Genomic DNA, 19,434 nt, shown 5'->3' with positions numbered 1-19,434 from the left:
GGCAAGTATTCTTATCTTACAAATAGAAATATGGAGACTCAAGGAGAATAAGCGATCTGTATAAGGTAACATGACAGCACAAGCAACTAGGGCCGTCGGGACTCAAACCAGGACTTCTGATAGCAAATCTTTATATTCCTCCATTGCACTGTATTTATTGATTGATTTATTTAGGGTACATTATTGAGCACCGACTTTCAGGACCTGTTTTAAGTGCAGCACATAAGGTTAAGAAAGTGGATAATTTTCGATTTTCCATTAACAATATGTGTAATACATGAACTTGGGGAAAATCAGTATAGTATCTGCCACCCTGCTCTCTCTCTTTCCTGAGGCAACCGCTCTTATCTGGAAATCTTTGAAAGTACATAGGATACTTCTGTTTGGGGAGCGAAGTTGCCTGGAGGCGGCATGCCCTTGGGTTGGGGGGAGGTAATCACCTTCCCTGGGGGCGGCCATGGCACAGAGTAAGTGAGCTACACCCAATAACAAGGGTTCTATTCTCGCATGCTGAGGTTGCGTAGTGGAAAGGAGGGCAGTCGTGTTTCTGGAGCGGGCAGCGCCCGGCCTGGTGGCACGAAAATCTTTGGACCCAGGTGCTCCAGCAGGTTTAACTGGCGGCTTCTGGGCCGGGCTCTGGGGGGCGGGGCTCTGGGGGAGCGGGGCGGGGTGTGGGGCGGGGAGTGGGCGGGACTCAGCGCGGGGCGGGGCGGCGCGCCGGGGACGTGGCAGCCTCAGGGACGGGCGCCTCCGGTGGCCATCTTGGAGGCGGGCGCGCGCGCTGCAGGGTCTTACCTGCGTCTTGCTCGTCTTCTCACAGCCGTAGTCTTACACCCAGCCTGTCTAGCCTCCACTTTTCACTGCCACGCAGACACTATCTCGAGCCTGCAGGTAAGCGTTAGTCCGGCAGCAGTGCGGGTGCATGTGGGTGGCGGGATGGGGCTCAGGCGCCCAAACCAGCGCCCAGAGGCGCCTTGCCTGAGAGGTGGGCGGGCCGGCCGGGCTGGGAGGCGAGGGTCGCTCGAGAGCTCCTCAGTGGTATAGTCCAGGCTCCCGCTGTTGGAGCGTCCAGGCCTCAGCCCAGGCACCGGTAGGCTTCATGAAGCAAGCATTCCCGCTGTGGATTTTGCGGAGAGTGGGGCCCGGGGGTCTTGGCCGGTTCTAGGGTCCAGTCCCCGGACCCACACCGGCGCCCCGGGCTGTTTGGCTCCACCTTCTACCGCGCTGGCCAGAGGGGAGAGACCGGAGGCAGGCGACCTTGGCCCGGCCCAGCCCGCCTGGAGACGTGGCAGAGCCTGGGGGGAGGCCGCTCCCGCCTAGGAGACTCCCGGGTCAACAAATGGGGGTGGGCACTAAAAAGTAGCTTCTGTAACAGTGGGTTCCCCCATAGATGCCCAGCGCCGCTCTGGAGGGCTTTGGCACTCTGCTGTCTCTTTGTTCATTTCTGGGGCCTGCTTCGAGCAAATTTGCCAGGTAGCCTGTGTCCTAGATTGGCAGAATTTGTCCAGTTTAAGAGAGTGTCGTTGGAAGTAGTTCTTGAGAGACAGCCTGTATGTTTCTGCGAACATGACACGTTTTGACATTCCAGTCTTTTTCCTTTACAGCCGCTATTTGGTCAGTGAACATTTATAGAAGTTATTTTTGGGATCAGAACTGGGAATGCAGAGACAAAACTCAGATCTTCCTGCAGCAATGCTGGCTAAAGGGTAGTAGAGAGCATCTTTTGAACCAGTAGTACATCAACAGTAGTAATCATTTTTAATAAGATTTTATCAGAGATTCATTATTCTATCTCTTGCACGTTTATAAGTAACCACCTACTTTTAAGAGAGAATCCAAGGCACAAGCAAATTGGAAGAGCAGAGTGCATCCAGAAACGGACCCAGTTTTCTAACCCATTTCCATCACTTTTTCTTCAGTGCTGATACATGAATATATTTTTTGTGTTGAGACTAAGCATTAGAACCTCTCCCAACTCTGACATTTCCCTGTTACTTTTATCACAGTAACTTTTCTTTTGTAGATGCTATTATATTCCCTGCGGGCTCAGCAGTTAAGAATCCTCATACGGTGCAGAAGACTTGGGTTCGATCCTTGGGTGGGCAAGATCCCCTGGAGGAGGAAATGGCTAGCCACTCCAGTATTCTGGCCTGCAGAATTCCGTGGACAGAGGAGCCTGGTAGGCTACAGTCCAAGGGTCACAAAGAGTCAGACACGATTGAGCACATTGTTTATGAATCCAGGATTTACCCAATATTGTCATTAAGCTAGTTCTCAAACAGTCTAGCTTTTAAAGACATAAAGAGATTGACCAATATTCCATTTTATGGGTTGTATTCATTGTACAAGTTTGTTTGCACGTGCATTCAGTAATGTTTATCTTTAAATTTGACTCCCACTAATCACTTTGAGGATTGGTAGTATTTGTAGTAGGAAGATGAATAACCAGTGGAAAAATGAGATGAAAAGAAATAGCTTTGTTAGGGAGTGATAAAGTCCCCAGAAGGTGGTTCTGTCCCATATTATCTATCTTTGATCTGTTGTTAACTCACAGAGTCCTGTCTAATTCTTTTCAATCCCATGGACTGCAGCCTGCCAGGCTTCCCTGTCCTTCACTGTCTCCCAGAGCTTACTCAAACTTATGTCCATTGAGTCAGTAATGCCATCCAACCATCTCATCCTCCGTGCTCACCCCTTTCTCCTCCTGCTTTCAATCTTTCCTAGCCTCAGGGTCTTTTCCAGTGAGCCATCTGTTTGCTTCAGGTGGCCAAAGTATTGGAGCTTTAGCTTCAGCATCAGTCTTTCCAGTGGATATTCAGAGTTGACTTCCTTTAGGATTGACTGTTTGGATCTCCTTGCTGTCCAAGGGACTCTCAAGAGTCTTCTGTGGTACCATGGTTCAAAAGCATCAATTCTTCAGCATTCAGCCTTCTTTATGGTCCATCTCTCACATCTGTACACGACTACTGGAAAAATCATAGCTTTGACTATCGGACTTTTGTTGGCAAAGTGATGTCTCTGTTTTTTAATACACTGTCTAGGGTTTCTTCCAAGGAGCAAATGTCTTTTAATTTCATGGCTGCAGTCACTATGCCACAGTGATTTTGGAGTTGAAGAAAATAAAATTTGCCACTGTTTTCACCTTTCCCCCATCTATTTGCCATGAAGTGGTGGGACCAGATGCTATGATCTTAGTTTTTTGAATGTTGAGTTTTAAGCCAGCGTTTTCACTCTCCTCTTTCACCCTCATCAAGAGTCTCTTTAGTTCCTTTTCACTTTCTTTCTTTAGGGTGGTCTCATCTATACATCTGAGGTTGTTGATACTTCTCTCAGCAATCTCAGTTCCAAATTCTGCTTCATCCCGCCCGGCCTTTCACATGAGGTACTCTGCTTATAAGTTTAATAAACAGGGTGACAGTATACAGCCTTGACGTACTCCTTTACCAATTTTGAACCATTCCATTGTTCCATATCATCTTCTAACTTTTGCTTCTTGACCTATATACAGATTTTTAAGGAGGCAGGTAAGGTGGTCTGGTATTTCTATCTTTAAGAATTTTCCACAGTTTATTGTGATCCACATAGTCAAAGGCTTTAACATAGTCAGTGAAGCAGAAGTAGATGTTGTTGAATGAAAGAATTTTGCCTGTCTGGATATCTGCTTTCTACTTCCTGCCCGTAGATCGTTCATCTACACTCACAGCAAAACTTTTAAAAGTGTTGTACGTATTTGCTTTACTTCCTACCTCAGTCCAGTTGAAACTGGCTTCTATCCTCACTCCATTTTGGAAACAGCTCTCACTAAGTTTTAACTACAGTTTGGCAAATCTATTGACTTTTTCATATATCATCCTGTTTGGCTTCTCTGCAGCATTTGATACCGTTGCCTTGAAACACTCTGCTCTGGTTTTTGGACACTGCTGCCTTTTGGTTTCTTTCCTGTTTTTGTGGTCTCTCATTCTTCTCTGCAGGTGTTTTTTTCCTCTCCTCGGCTATTCTTCAAGGATTCGTTGAGCCGTCTTCCTTTTTTCACTTAGTCTTCTCAGATTATCTCTTTTCAGCACATGACTTTAGAGACTATCAGTGAACTGACGAAGCCCACATTTATGTGGTTTCTGAGCTGCAAACCAAGTCAGCTGTACTTGGTTGTTTCAAGGAGTTTGCACTTAGCATGTCCAATATTAAATACTGTGTAATCCCTTCTTTCCCAAAACATCAGACACACACTTTGACCTCCTCCAGCGTTCCTTATCTTATAGAATGGCACCACCAGCTGTCCAGGTGTACAAGTCACGCCTCTCTCTTTTCTGGACCGCATATCCAGTCTATTGCTGGCTCTTACCACTTAAACACCTCCTGAGTCTATCCACTCTTCTCCATCTCTACTGTCATCACTTTAGGCTAAACCAAAGTTTTTCAGCCTTGGCATTATTGGTGTTCAGGGCCAGAAAATTCTTGTGGTGACTGTCCTGTGCATTGTAGAATTTTTAGCTGTATCCCCAGCTTTTACCTACTAGATACTCCCCTAATACTTTCTAGTTGGTTTTTTTTTTTTTTAAATATTTATTTATTTGGCTACACTGGGTCTTAGCTGTGGCATGCAAGATTGTTCTTTTCAGTGAATGGGTTTCTCTAGTTGTAACTTGTGGGCTCAGCAGTTGGAGCGTGCACGCTTGGTTGCCCTGCAGCATGTAGGGATCTTAGTTCTCCAACCAGGGTTCGAACCCATGACCCCTGCGCTGGAAGGCAAATTCTTAACCACTGGACCACAAAAATGTCTTCAGTTCAGTTCAGTCGTTCAGTTGTGTCCGACTCTTTGCGACCCCATGAATTGCAGCACACCAAGCCTCCCTGTCCATCACCAACTCCCGGAGTTCACTCAAAATCATGTTCATCGAGTCAGCGATGCCATCCAGCCATCTCATCCTCTGTCGTCCCCTTCTTCTGCCCCCAAACCCTCCCAACATCAGAGTCTTTTCCAATGAGTCAACTCTTCGCATGAGGTGGCCAAAGTACTGGAGTTTCAGCTTTAGCATCATTCCTTCCAAAGAAATCCCAGGGTTGATCTCCTTCAGAATGGACTTGTTGGATCTCCTTGCAGTCCAAGGGACTCTCGAGTCTTCTCCAACACTGCAGTTCAAAAGCATCAATACTTCGGCACTCAGCCTTCTTCACAGTCCAACTTCTCACATCCATACATGACTACTGGAAAAACCATAGCCTTGACTAGATGGACCTTAGTCGGCACAGTAATGTCTCTGCTTTTGAATATGCTGTCTAGGTTAGTCATAACTTTTCTTCCAAGGAGTAAGCGTCTTTTAATTTCATGATTGCAGTCACCATCTGCAGTGATTTTGGAGCCCCCCAAAATAAAGTCTGACACTGTTTCCACTGTTTCCCCATCTATTTCCCATGAAGTGGTAGGACCAGTTGCCACGATCTTCATTTTCTGAATGTTGAGCTTTAAGCCAACTTTTTCACTCTCCTCTTTCACTTTCATCAAGAGGCGTTTTAGTTTCTCTTCACTTTCTGCCATAAGGGTGGTATCATCTGCATCTGAGTTTATTGGTATTTCTCCTGGCAATTTTGATTCCAGCTTGTGCTTCTTCCAGCTTCAGACACTGCCAGATGACCCCGGAGGGGCAAATCACCCTTCTCCACTCCCTGTTGAGAATCACTAGTCTAGAATGTTATTTGAAATACTTGTATATCCTTCTTATGGTCTCCCTGCGTCTGTTCTGCGTAGATGCCCTATGGCACGGTCTGCATTCTTTGATCAGAGGAATGTTTTCAAAACACAAATATGAATTGCCTAAAGCAGCCTAAATGTCCTTCAGCAAATAAATGGATAATCAAACTGGTACATCTATAAAATGGAATAGTTTTCAGCAATGAAAAAGAACCAACCACCGATCCATGCAACAGCTTGGATGGATCTTGAGAGCACTCTTTTGCATGAAAAAAGCCAATTTCAGAAGGCTATATGCAGTGTGGTTTTATTTTTGTAACATTCATGAAATGAGAAAATGGAGAACAGTTGTTTGTCAGGGTGTATGGCAGATGAGAGGGTGTAACCAAGGAACAGCATGTGGGAGTTCGTTTGGGGAGATGAAACAGCTCTGTGTCCTGATTGTGGTGGTGGCTCCGTGAGTCAGTGCATATGATGAAGTGTCATAGAACTGCATACAGACTCACACATGTAAATAAACAGGTGAAATCCAAAGAAGGTTTATACTTCTAGTTACTCATATTGTGCCAGAGTTAATTTCCTAGACTTTATGGTTGAACCCTAGTTATGTAGGATGCTGTCATCGGAAGGAGCTGGGTTAGGGTACTGATGAACTCTGCTCTACATTGGCATCTTCTTCTTGTGAGCCTAAAATTCCTTCAGAGAAGTTACAAGGCAAATACATCATCCATAGTTTGAGTGCCCCCACAATGACTTTCTGTTCTTAGAAGATTCCACTCTTTAACATGGCTTGTAAATCTCAATACAGTCTGGGCTCCCATCCAGGTCCCCGATCCTCATTCCTGTTCCTTTCTGACTTTCTATACAGTCACTTTTCCTGGCATGTACCCTCCTTGTCTTCTTTCCCTTTCCTAATTAAATCCTGATCATCCCTTTCTGACCCCAAGTCAAAATCATTTTCTAACAAACAGAATTGTTCTTATCCTCAGAGCACATCATTCAGGCTGCAGTTCACTGTATGTTGGTGTTATTGATTGTCTCCTGGGCTGGACTATAAGTGTCATGTTTGTTTTTGCTTACACTCTTATTTCCAGAGGCACCAGTGTAGTGCTTGGCAAGTGGTTGACCTTTGCGGAATATTTGTAAAATGAATAAAAACTTTAAAAACGTATTTGATGTATTTAGAAGTTCTGATTTTATACTTGAAGCAGGCTTGAAAGTTTTGTAATTTTTAAGGACATTTTCTAACATTTTGTAATCCATTTTTGTCTGTTAGGAAAAATGCTTGTGGCACTTTTGCTAAAACCTGCCTTTTCTAAAAGCTGAGACCTAATCATTTAGCCATTATGTTGTCGTTTAGTTGCTAAGTCATGTCTGACTCTTGCAGCCCCGTAGACTAGCCTGCCAGGCTCTCCTGTCCATGGGATTTCCTAGGCAAGAATATTGGAGTGGTTTGCCATTTCCTTCTCTAGGAGATCTTCCTGACCCAACCCGTTTCTCTTGGCTTGGCAGGTGGGTTAACCATTATGGGGGTACGTTTTAGAATGTAAACAAATAAAAACTGGGACTAGGAAAGAATACTGGAGTGGGTTGCCTTTTCCTTCTCTAGGGGATCTTCCCAACCCACATGTGGGGTTCGAACCCACATCTTCTGCATCGGCACGTAGGTTCTTTTCTCTGAGCCACCTGGGAAGTGGAGTAGCCTGTTAACAGGAGTAGCCCATGTACACTGCTTAGTGAGGAGGGAGGACATGTTTCAAAAATACTTTACATAATTTATTTTTGAAGTAATAGTGACTGGAATCTACATATAAATCTAACATGCATTTCTGTGGCAGAAATTAAATTAGTAATTTACTGTTTGAAATATATTGGGTAATTACATAGCTAACATAAAATTATTTCTCAATTATGAAGTAGGTATATGACAATGTCTCAGATTGTTTGCACATTAAATAGTCTCACAGACTACTTTTTTAGAAATTTTGACAAATCCTTCACCTGGAAATAAGTAGCATTGTATACAGTAAAAACAGACATCTATCTGTTGGTTATTTATTTACATTTGAGCTATGTAATTTTTATTTTATTTTATTGGCATATAGTTGCTTTACAATGTTGTGTTAGTTTCTGCTGGACAAGAGAGTGGATCAGCTACATGAATACATATATCCCCTCCCCCTTAAATTCCCACCCCACCACCCCGGTCCCTCCCCCGTAGGTCATCACAGAGCCCGGAGCTGAGCTCCCTGTTACACTGTTTCACACTTCCCCTCCCTGTCTGCCCTACACGTGGTGGCGTGTATAGTCAGTCCTGCTCTGGTGCTTATCTCCTCCTTGCCCTCTCCCCACCCCACCACCATGCCCACATGTCTCTTCTCTGTGTCTGCACCCCTGTTCCTACCCTGCAAACAGACTCGTCTGTACCATCTTTCTAGCTTTCATGCATATGTGTTAATACAGAATATTTTTCTCTTTCTAACTTACTTTACTCTGTATGACAGACTTGGGTCTATCCCTGACCCAGTCTTGTTGCTTTTTATGACTGAGTAATGTTCCATTGTGTATACATACCCCTACATCTTCTTTATCTATTCATCTGTTGATGGCCATCTAGGCTGCTTCCTTGTCCTGGGTGTTGTAAATGGTGCTGCAGTGAGCATTGAGGTGCGTGTGTATTTTGAATTATGGTTTTCTCAGAGTATGTGCTCAAATAGTGGGATTGCTGGGTCATATGTTAGTTCTATTTTTAGTTTTCTAAGGAACCTCTACACTGTTCTCCTAGTAGCTGTATCAGTTCACAGTCGCACAGTGTACGAAGGTTCCCTTTTCTCCACACCCTCTCCAGCATTTATTGTTGGTAGATTTTTGATGATGGCGGTTCTAATCAGTGTGAGGTAATATTTCATTGTAGTTTTGATTTGCATTTCTCTAGTAATAACTGATGTTGAACACTCTGTCTTCTTTGAAGAAGTGACTAGGTCTTCCATCCATTTTTTGATTGGGCTGTTAATTTTTTTGATCTACATGATTTGCTTGTATGTTTTGGAGATTAATCCCTTGTCAGTTGTTTCATTTGCAAATACTTTCTCCCATTCTAAGGAATGGCTTCTTGTTTATGGTTTCCTTTCCTTTGTAAAAGCTTTTTAAGTTTTACTAGGACCCATTTGTTTATTTCTGTTTTTATTTTTGTTACCCTAGGAGGTGGGTCAGAAAGGATCCAGCTGCATTTTATGTCAGAGTGTTTTCTGTTTTCCTCTTAAGAATTTTATAATGTCTAGACTTGCATTTAGATTTTTAATCTATTTTGAGTTTATTTTTGTGATGTTGTTAGGAAATGTTCTAATTTCATTTTTACATGTAGCTGTCCAGTTTTCCCAGCACCACTCATTGAAGAGGCTGTTTTTCTCCATTGTATCGTCTTGCCTCTTTGTCAGAGATTAGGTGCCCATTGGTGCCTCAGGGTATCTCTAGACATTGAACTGTATTTCTGTTTTTGTGCCAGTACTGTATTGTCTTGATTAGTGCAGCTTTGTAGTACAGTCTGAAGTCAGGGAGCCTGATTAGTCTAGCTCTTTCTGTCTCAAGATTGCTTTGGCTGTTCGGAGTCTTCTGTGTTTTCATACAAATTGTAAAAATTTTTTCTTCTAGTTTTGTGAAAAATGGCATTGGTAATTTAAGAGGGATTGCACTGAATCTGTAGATTGCTTTGGATAATGCAGTCATTTTCACAATATTGATTATTCAGACAAAGAACTTAGTATAGCTCTGCGTGTTTGTGTCGTCTTTGATTTCTTTCATCAGGGTCTTATAGTTTTCTGCATACAGGTCTTCTGTCTCTGCAGGTGGGTTTATTCCTAGTTATTTTATTCTTTTTGTTACAGTGGTAAATGGGATTGTTCTCTTAATTTCTCTTTCTGATCTTTCATTGTTAGTGAGTGGAAATGCAGGAGATTTCTGTGTATTGATTTTGTACCCTGCAACTTTATTGGTTAGCTCTAGTAGTTTCCTGGTGGCATCTTTAGGATTTTCTATGTACAGTACCCTGCCATCCACAGTGAGCTTTATTTCCTCTTTTCCAGTTTGCATTCCTTTTATTTCCTTTTCTTTTCTGATTTCTGTGGCTAGGATATCTAGAACTAGCTATGTTGAATACTATTGGCCGCAGTGGGCACCCTTGTCTTGTTCTAGAGGAAACGCTTTCTGTTTTCACTACTGAGAAGTGTTTGCTGTGGATTTGTCATATATGGCATTTACTGTGTTAAGGTAGGTTTTCTCTGTGCCCGTTTTCTGAAGCGTTTTTGTAATAAACAGGTGTTGGAATTTGTTGGAAGCTTTTTCTACATCTATTGAGATTTTCCTATGATTTACCCCTTCGTTTGTTAATATTGTGTGTCACATGGATTGATTTGCATATATTGAAGAATTCTTCCATCCCTGGGATTAAACCCCACTCGATCATGGTGTGTGATCCTTTTAATGTGTGGTTGGATTCTGTTTGCAAGTATTCTGCTGAGGATTTTCGTGTCCATGTTCATCAGTGATGTTGGCCTGTGATTTTCCTTTTTGTGTGATGTCTTTGGTTTTGGTCAGTGATGGTGGCCTCATAGAATGAGTTTGGCAGTGTTCCTCCCTCTACAATTTTTTTTTTTTGAAGAGTTTGAGAAGAATAGGTGTTAGGTCTTCTTTAAATGCTTTATTTGCTAACTATACAAGCTAAAGCTGAAACTCCAGTACTTTGGCCACCTCATGCGAAGAGTTGACTCATTTGAAAAGACTCTAATGCTGGGAGGGATTGGGGGCAGGAGGAGAAGGGGACAACCAAGGATGAGATGGCTGGATGGCATCACGGACTCGATGGACGTGAGTCTGAGTGAACTGCGGGAGTTGGTGATGGACAGGGAGGCCTGGTGTGCCATGATTCATGGGGTCGCAAAGAGTCGGACACGACTGAGCGACTGAACTGAACTGATAACAAGGTTTAAAAGTATACTTTTTATTACTGCGTAATCTTTATTACATTTTAATATTTTTACAGTTTTACTGAAATTGAAAAATGATGGAAGAAAGTGGAATAGAGACAACGCCACCTGGGACCCCTCCACTGAATCCCGGGGGCCTTGCTTCTGCTGCACTGTCCTCCCCGGCTCCTTTAGGTACGTGCAGTTGTCTAGCATCAGTGGGTTTTGAGGAGAGTCAGGGTACTGTCATCTTTTCTCAGAGTCATTTAACAAAAGCTTAGAGACATACCTCAGAGATACTGTGAGTTCAGTTCCAGACCACTGCAATAAAGCAAGTCACGTGAATTTTTTTATTTCCTCGTGCATATAGAAATTACGATTGCACTATACTGTAGTCTGTTAAGTGTGTAATAGATTATGTCTATGTCTAAAAAAAAACAATGTACCCACTTCAATTAAATACTTTGCTAAAGCATTGCTTTAAAATGCTGACTATCATCTGGGCCTTCAGCGAGTTGCAGTCTTTTTGCAGTGCCAGAGATCAGTGATCATGCATCACCATAACAAATACAATAATAATGTAAAGTTTGAAATATCTTGAGAGGTACCAGAATGTCACACAGAGACATGAAGAACAAATGCTGCCGGGTAAAACGGCACTGATAGACTTGCTTGACATAAGGGTTGCCACAAACCTTCAATTTGTAAAATGAAGCAAAATAAATTGAGGTGTGCCTATATATTAAAACTTTTGTAATCTTTGCCAGGATGAAGGTAAATAGCCTTTTTAATTTAAGCCCAAAGGCAGAAAACATCTTTGTTTGCTTTAATTTTTATTTTTTGTTTTCATATTAACTAGAAATCATCTTTGTTATGACAGAAATATCCTAAAAAGCACGTTAGCTTTGTCTAATGTTCTGTGACTTCGTGGAGATTAACCTTCTTACCAAAGTTTTTGAGCCCTAAATTGTGAGGTTTTATGCTCGTATTAGCAGAGATGAAAAGCAGGTCTATTTTATTAAAAGCACAACAAAACAAACAGAAACACAAAGATCTGCAATACCATAACTTAGTTTTATATAGCTGCTGTTTTTACTGATGGGAATTGAAAGTCATTTGCACTCAGTCATACTCATGTATTTTAAATTATGTATTTAAAGATAACGCTTGGGAATAGGATCTGTTAAATTTAAAAATTTTCCAAGATGATAATGAGATACTTTGAAAACTAAGTGAAAAGCATGTCACTGAAGCGTGATTTTTCCTCCCCTCTTTCCTAGCCGCAGCCAGCACCTTCTCTTCTCCAAGCGGGTCCTCTGTGCAGAGCCTGCCGCCACAGGTGTACTCCACCCCCCAGCCGTCCCTGCCTCCTGTGCAGCCTGCGGCACCCTTGCCCTTTGTGCCATCTTCACCAGTTCCTTCGGTTCCTCCACTCGTTACCTCTCTGCCACCTCCTGTTTCTCCACCGACTGGTGCTGCCTTCAGTCATCCTCCTTTATCCCACTTCCCGCCTTCCACCTCTGCCCCAAACACTCTCTTATCTGCACCCCCTTCGGGTCCTCCCACTTCGGGATTCTCTGTTGGCTCAGCTTACGACATTACGAGGGGACATGCAGGAAGAGCTCCACAGACACCCCTGATGCCATCGTTTTCTGCACCTCCAGTGACAGGTATTCTCTCATTGACACTTTGAAACAGGTGGCTGTATATAGGGAATGTTTTATCTGTTTTGTTTTTTTAAACAGCTTTATCGAGGTGTAATTCCCATACAATTCACTTTCACATGTACCGTTTGATAGTATTTACTATATTTACCAAGTTATGCAGCCATCACCACAGTCAATTTTAGAAGCTTTTAATCACCCCTAAAGAAACTGCGTACCTGTTAGCAGTCACTCCATACTTCTCCCAATCCTCATGGTTCTCAGAACCACTAATCTACTTTCTGTCTCTGTAGATTTGCTTGTTTTGGACATTTCATATAGACTTGTATTAACATGTAGTCTTTTGTGACAGGCCACTTTCACTTAGTGTGATGTTTTCAAGATTCATCCGTGTTGTAACAGGTGTCAGAGCGTTCTCCCTTTCTAGGACTGAATTATATTCCATTGTATGGATATACCATGTTTTATTTATTCATCAGTTGATAAACTGTTGGGTTGTTTCCACTTTTTGGCTATGGTGAGTACTGATTTTATGAACCTTGGTGTGCAAGTTTTAAGTGGAAATGTTTTCATTTCTCTTGAGTATGTACCTAGGTTCAGAATTGCTGAGGTTTTTTTTTTTTTTTCCTGAAGGGCTTCATTTTTATTTTTTTTCTAAATAAATTGAAGTAAAGTTGCTTTATAACATTGTGTTAGTTTCAGGTATACAGCATAGTTACTCAGTTATACATATATCTATATCTATTCTTTTTCAGATTCTTTTCCATTATAGGTTATTACAAGATATTGAGTAGAGTTCCCTGTGCTATACAGTAGGTCCTTGTTATTTATCTGTTATACATATATATAGCAATGTTTTTCTGTTAATCCCAAACTCCTAATTTATCCTCTCCTCTTCGCCTTTGATAACCATCAATTAAAAAAATTTTCTTTTGGTATGTCTGTGAGTTTGTGTTGTGAATAAGTTCATTTGCATCATGTTTTTAAATTCCACATGTAAGTAATAATGTGATATTTGTCTTTGTCTAATTTACCTCACTTAGTATGATAATTTCTAGGTCCATCCATGTTGCTGCAAATGGCATTATCTCATTCTTTCTTTATGGCTGAGTAATATCCTGTTGTGTATACATACACCACATCTATTGAATCACCTGTTGATAGACATTTAGGCTGCTTCCATGTCTTGGCTCCTGTAAATAGTGCTGCTGTTGGGGTGCATGTCAGAATTGCTGAATTTAGTACAGCTATCAGACTATTGTCCAAAGCAGCTGCACCATTCATTTTACTTTCTTAGCAGCAGTAAAGGAGGGTTCTTGTTACTCTGCATGAATGTTTTATTCCCTTTTCCTTGATTTTCAGAGCTTCCTATTTTCATTTAAAGTATTGAAATAAAACTGATATTACTTAATATATGATTTTTATATGATATAAAACTTAGAACACGGTCAGTATGTGAAAGCAAAAGTTGCTCAGTCATGTCTGACTCTGTGACCCCATGGACTATACAGTCCATGGAATTCTCCAGGGCAGAATACTGAAGTGGGTAGCCTTTCCCTTCTCCAGGGGAATCTTCCCAGCGCAGGGATCCAACCCAGGTCTCCTGCATTGCAGATTCTTTACCAGCTGAGCCACGAAGGAAGGGAAATGTAAGACAAAATTACAGAATTTTGTCCTAACATTTTGTGCGGTTATAGAGAAACACCAAGGTGAAGTCTGAGTATAGCTTTACTTAAAAATTATCAGGACTCAACGATCCAGGGAGTAGTTTTATTTAGCCATGTAAAAGATCAAAATCAAGTAAGTGTATGTACTCTAAGTTGGTGGTATCGGACTATTTTATTTTCTAGGTCAAGAACATCTACTTTTTTTGGGTTTCCCTGGAATGGTTGTTGGAAATCAGTATTAAAACTATATCCTGTCATATTCTTCCTATTGTTTCTCTAATTTTAGGAAAAGAAACACCTTTGTTGTAATTTTTTTTTTAATCCAGTTTGGATTATCTACTTTAACAAAAATTTTTGCAGAGTGCAGGTATGACACCCATGTTTATGTATATGTGGATTTTCTTTTTGAGTTAAAATATTGTATACGGATATGTTTACTAATTTTTATTTGCATTTTGTATGATGAGCTTGAGTGCTTAAATCAGCTATTTTTATGCTTTAAGGAGAATCAGGCTATAGCTGTTTGCGTCCATGTGCTACATTGGGCAAACATGAAGTACTTTTGGGTATTTTTTTGTCCATTTTCAGGGCACTAGATAAGAAGCCTAAGAAGAGGGAAAGAAATTTCTTTTTTGGAGTTTGTATAATTTAGGTGATTCTTTGAATTCATATCTCAGTGTTGAAATGCCTGAGTATATAGTAACATGATTAAAGCTGTTTTGAACTATTCATTTCGTATATTGTATCATCTTTTTTATAGGAGATATTTTATGGAATAAATTACATATGTTAACATTTTTGCCATTAACTAGGTATTTTGCCAACTCCTATTACTCAGCAAGCCGGTTTGACATCTGTGGCACAGGGAACTGGAACCACATCAGCCATCACTTTCCCAGAGGAGCAGGAAGACCCTAGAATTGGTAGAAGTCAGGATGAAACTTCAGCTGGTGGACTCTGGGGTTTTATTAAGGTAAGGGGTATTTACTTTAAAAACCATGTGTAAGTTTTTAATTATAAAACTTAAGAGAATTTTGAAAATAAAAAAGAATAGTATAAGGAAAAATCATTGTAAAATATCTTTTTAGTCTTATTACACTTCTGGGCTTCTCTGATAGCTCAGTTGGTAAAGAATCTGCCTGCCATGCAGGAGACCCTGGTTTGATTCCTTGGTCCAGAAGATCCTCTAGAGAAGGGATAGGCTACTCACTCCAGTATTCTTAGGCTTCCCTTGTGGCTCAGCTGGTAAAGATTCCACCTGCCATGCGGGAGACCTGGGTTCAATCCCTGGGTTGGGAAGATCGCCTGGAGAAGGGAAAGGCTACCCACTCCCAATATTTTGGCCTGGAGAATTCCATGGACTGTATAGTCCATGGGGTTGCAAAGAGTCGAACATGACTGAGTGCCTTTCACTTTCACCGTACTTTTCCTATAGTTCCTCTTAGTCTTCTGGACGTGCATCTCAGATACATCTCTAATTAAAAGCAGAGTGGAGTAGTGACATGTGGACATAGTTTTGTGTCTTTCGTTTATCTTTACTTAGTGATCATGAACATTTTCCCAGCCATAACATATTCTTCAGTATACTTTGCCCAACATGTTATTCATTGATTTCCCATGTTGTATTTCACTAACCCATTATTGGCATTTTCTGGTTGTAATTCTTATTAATAAAATTATGATGAGCCTCTTGTATGCAAATTGTTGTGTACCTTTGCTTTATCAGAGTTAATTCCTAATAAGTGTCAGTGTGAACATTTTAGAAACTACAGATATATATTGCTCTCCAGGTAAATTATACCAGAACACCCCGCTGTAAGATCTTTCACTTGTGAGAAGTGATTATTAATTGAAATATAGTATTTTCTAATTTGATAGGCAAAGAAAATAATACCTTGTTTAAACTTACATTACTTTGTTACTGAATTTGAGTTTTTTTTAAACTGTGATTTTTGACCATTTGTATTTTTCTTTTGTGAAGTCTATATTCGTATTCTTTGCCCAGTTTTGAATTGGGATTACTTTCTTTAGTGACTTCATAAGAACTCTTAATATATTATTTTATGCTGTCATACATTGCCATATTCTCCATTTTTATCTTACATTTCAACTTTATTATGCTTTATTGACAAAATCTTCTAAATTTTCGGGAGTCATTTCTGGGAGTTTTTTTTAAATGATAAAAATGACCTTTACCTACTACATTGTGATAATTGTTTATGATTTCTTTTAATTTTCTCACAGCAGTATTTTTTTTTACCATACCATTTGATATAGCTGATACTTTGATGTCTACCTCCAAAACATATTAAACTTACTTTTTTTCCAACCGCTTAATTGAGTATTCTACAATCATATCCCAGTGATTTGATGTCACCTTCATCTTAGTTACTAAATTGTGTGATAATGTCAGTTAGTGGGCTCTGTATTTTATTCCCTGCTCTGCCTGTCCTTGTAGCAGTACCACACTGTTTTAATAATTGTAACTGTTTGTTACACTAATATTTATTGAGAGCCTACTCTGTGCTGAGGTGGGGATCGGAATATCTGTTGAGTCAGATAGAAAGGTAAGTTTGCAGTCTTTGCATTCTTAAAGACAGATCAGCACTTGGTTGTATAAGTTTTCTGTTTTTTCCTTCAGAATTTTTCTCTACTGGTATTTTCCATTTATTTTTCTTAACCACTTTCTTAAATGATTCCAGTCACTTTGTCAAGTTCTCTTCAGTATTCTGAGGGTTTGGTTGCAATTTGATTATATGTTAAACATATTTTTTAATTGTTAGGTAGTTAAACTGATTTACAGCATTTGAGCTTTATGTATTAGGTGGCATTTTTTTCTAAGCTTGCTTCTTTTTATCACTTTGTGCTTTTTAAAAGTTTTCTTTATGTAGGAACTATCACTTCTTCTTGTTAAGAGCCTGTGTTAGCATGTCAATTACCAGTTGTAATAGTTCAGCTGTACAGATTTTGTAAATAACTCTTCTAATATTCAGCATAAGATGGGTTGACAGTCTTAAATATCAATGTTATGAAGTCATTTTTAGTTTTGAATCACCTTAGTTTAATAGTAGGTTGAGAGAGATGGAATCATGGCCTGTTAGCCAGATGCCATCTCAGGAGGCATTGCTTCCTCTAAAAGTCTCTTCGACTGTGGGAGAAGCATACATGGAAGGAACTCCTCAGATCTGGTTCTTTCTATGTAATAGTGTGGTTTTAAGAATTCAGAGGGATAGGTCTGACTTTTTTAAAAGTGAGAGTTTGGGAACAAAACAAATAGGAAGTAGGAAAAAGAAAACTTTCATAGAATATAAAGTATTAAATATTAAAGTAATAAGTAATTTTTCTGGGAAGTAAAGAAAGATAAATTGTTTTTACTATTAGGGAACAAAATATGAGTCTTTGGAGAAACACTTGATTATAGTCTTTATTTGGGACGCTAATGGACAAGTTTTGCCTAGTCTTTTAAATAGATAACTAATAATGAAGTGAAGTAAAAATATATGTATATACATAGAAATGAAGTTAACATATATGCATACACATATGCATATATACAATAAAATACTTTCCAGGTCAGTGCTGCTTGAAATGGGGTCTGTAGGTTGCTGTCAATCCACAATGAGATAAAGAAAGAGAAGTTGAGAGGAAGCATTTGAAATTTCATAGCAATTTGACTTTGCCATAGCCTTATTTTTCTTACACTTTAGAGAAGCATAGGTCTGCAGTGCATTGGAAACTTAAAATTTTTTTTACCATCACAGTGATTTTTGCTTAGTATTCACATGTGAATTTGTTCTGTGCAGGGTGTGGCTGGGAACCCTATGGTGAAATCCGTGCTTGATAAAACAAAACATTCAGTAGAAAGCATGATTACAACGCTGGACCCTGGCATGGCTCCGTATATCAGTATGTACTTAAACTAGAGCACCATCTGCCATGTAAAGTATGTGCTCATGTCAGCCACTGAGTGTAATCCTACAGGTCTTGTAATCAGTGGCAATCCTATGTTCTTATGTTGATTGTTAGTCTTGGTGCTTTTAATTCATGTTTTCCTTAGTCATCATTAAAATTTTTGAAAACGTCACAGCACGAACTTTGCAGGAGTAAAAATTATTTGAATTATTGGTATACTTGCTGATTTTAATTATAAATATGGTTAGTGTTGCTTTATATGAATTTTACTATCAGTATTGACATTTGAAGTGTTGCTTTGTTCATATTTGGCTTTTGACATTTCTCCAATTATCTATTTTAATTACATGTGTTTATGTGTAACTCAGGAATAAAAGTTTTAGAGGCTGTTAGTCTGTTTACTAATAATATCTTATTACTGGGTTTGCTAGGAAAGCTATTTTAATTTTAACCACCTTGGAACCCTCATTACTAAGAATTCTCCAGATGGTTAATATACATGTCCAATAAGTGAAATAACATAATCTCTCAGCAGGATTTATGACCAATTATTAGTAAATCTATTGAAGATAATAATTAGTGGCCAAAGCTATGCACCAGGTGCTTGAACAGAGATTTTCAGTAGCAATAAAAAGTTAATAACTTTCTCAAGTCTTGAGTCTCTTGATAATTGACTGTCTAGTAAATGTCAAAAGATAAGACCTACTACTGGTAAGTACCATTTATGATCTGCCAGATACTAATTCTCATAAGAGATCTGCAAGCTAGGTGTTATTTTCCCCAAGTTTTAGATGAGGAACTTGTGTTCAGAGAAATTTATTATTATTCTCTGTCATACAACTTGGTGGAGCTAACAGCCACTTTGCTTCCCTTTAAGTAGAAAATTGAATCAAAGAATTAATTCAGTTGAATTGGTCTCTGTGTTTCTAATTGTCACTATTTAGAATTGGACCCTACCATGTATATTGATTTTATATATTCATAGTAATCAAGTTTGATATAATTTGTAGTATATATATTCTTTTTACAGGATCTTATTTTTAATGAGAAGAAGAGAATTAGTATTTTTGGAGCTCTTGTTGTTTGAATGGGTATTGTGTTAGACCCATTACCTATTTGAAACATTTACCTTATTAATCCTTAGAGCAAGCTCTGAGGTGGCAGGAATTTTTCTATAAGGAAACAAGCTCTGTGACTTCCCCAAGGTAATGGAGCTAGTAAATGATAAAACTGGGACTCAAACCCAAGACTTTCCTCAGGCTAGTACTCTGCATGACATCTAGAAAAAGGAAAAAAAAAAGAGAAAGATACAAAATGAAATTTCTATTATTAGCAGATAAAAAGCAGTAAGACTTGAGTGTGAAAAAGCTACCGACAACAAAAACTAGACCATTTAGATCTAACAAAACTCTAGCGGAACTTAACCATATTTTTGTACAAATATTTTAGAAATCACTATAACAGTTTCAAATGTATCAAGAAAGCATAGGAACTATTAGAAATGGATTTTAACACAGTTTAAGTTTCTACATTTTTTTTGA

The 19,434-nt window shown here is 39.6% G+C and overlaps 1 protein-coding gene across 1 annotated transcript in view; it reads left to right on the top strand.

Moving 5' to 3' along the window:
* The first annotated feature begins 778 nt into the window (after nt 1–778).
* Nucleotides 779–19,434, top strand: part of PRRC1 (proline rich coiled-coil 1) — a 45,392-nt gene continuing 26,736 nt past the window's right edge. The window contains exons 1-5 of the mRNA XM_068979769.1: nt 779–891; nt 10,728–10,845; nt 11,931–12,320; nt 14,794–14,954; nt 17,785–17,887. Of these exons, the coding sequence (XP_068835870.1) occupies nt 10,746–10,845; nt 11,931–12,320; nt 14,794–14,954; nt 17,785–17,887 (754 nt within the window). The 5' untranslated portion in view covers nt 779–891; nt 10,728–10,745. The remainder of the gene's footprint in view (nt 892–10,727; nt 10,846–11,930; nt 12,321–14,793; nt 14,955–17,784; nt 17,888–19,434) is intronic.

The sequence above is a fragment of the Capricornis sumatraensis genome, chromosome 9, assembly GCF_032405125.1.
Source record: "Capricornis sumatraensis isolate serow.1 chromosome 9, serow.2, whole genome shotgun sequence".
NCBI lineage: Eukaryota > Metazoa > Chordata > Mammalia > Artiodactyla > Bovidae > Capricornis > Capricornis sumatraensis.
This window is presented reverse-complemented; position numbering and strand designations above follow the sequence as displayed.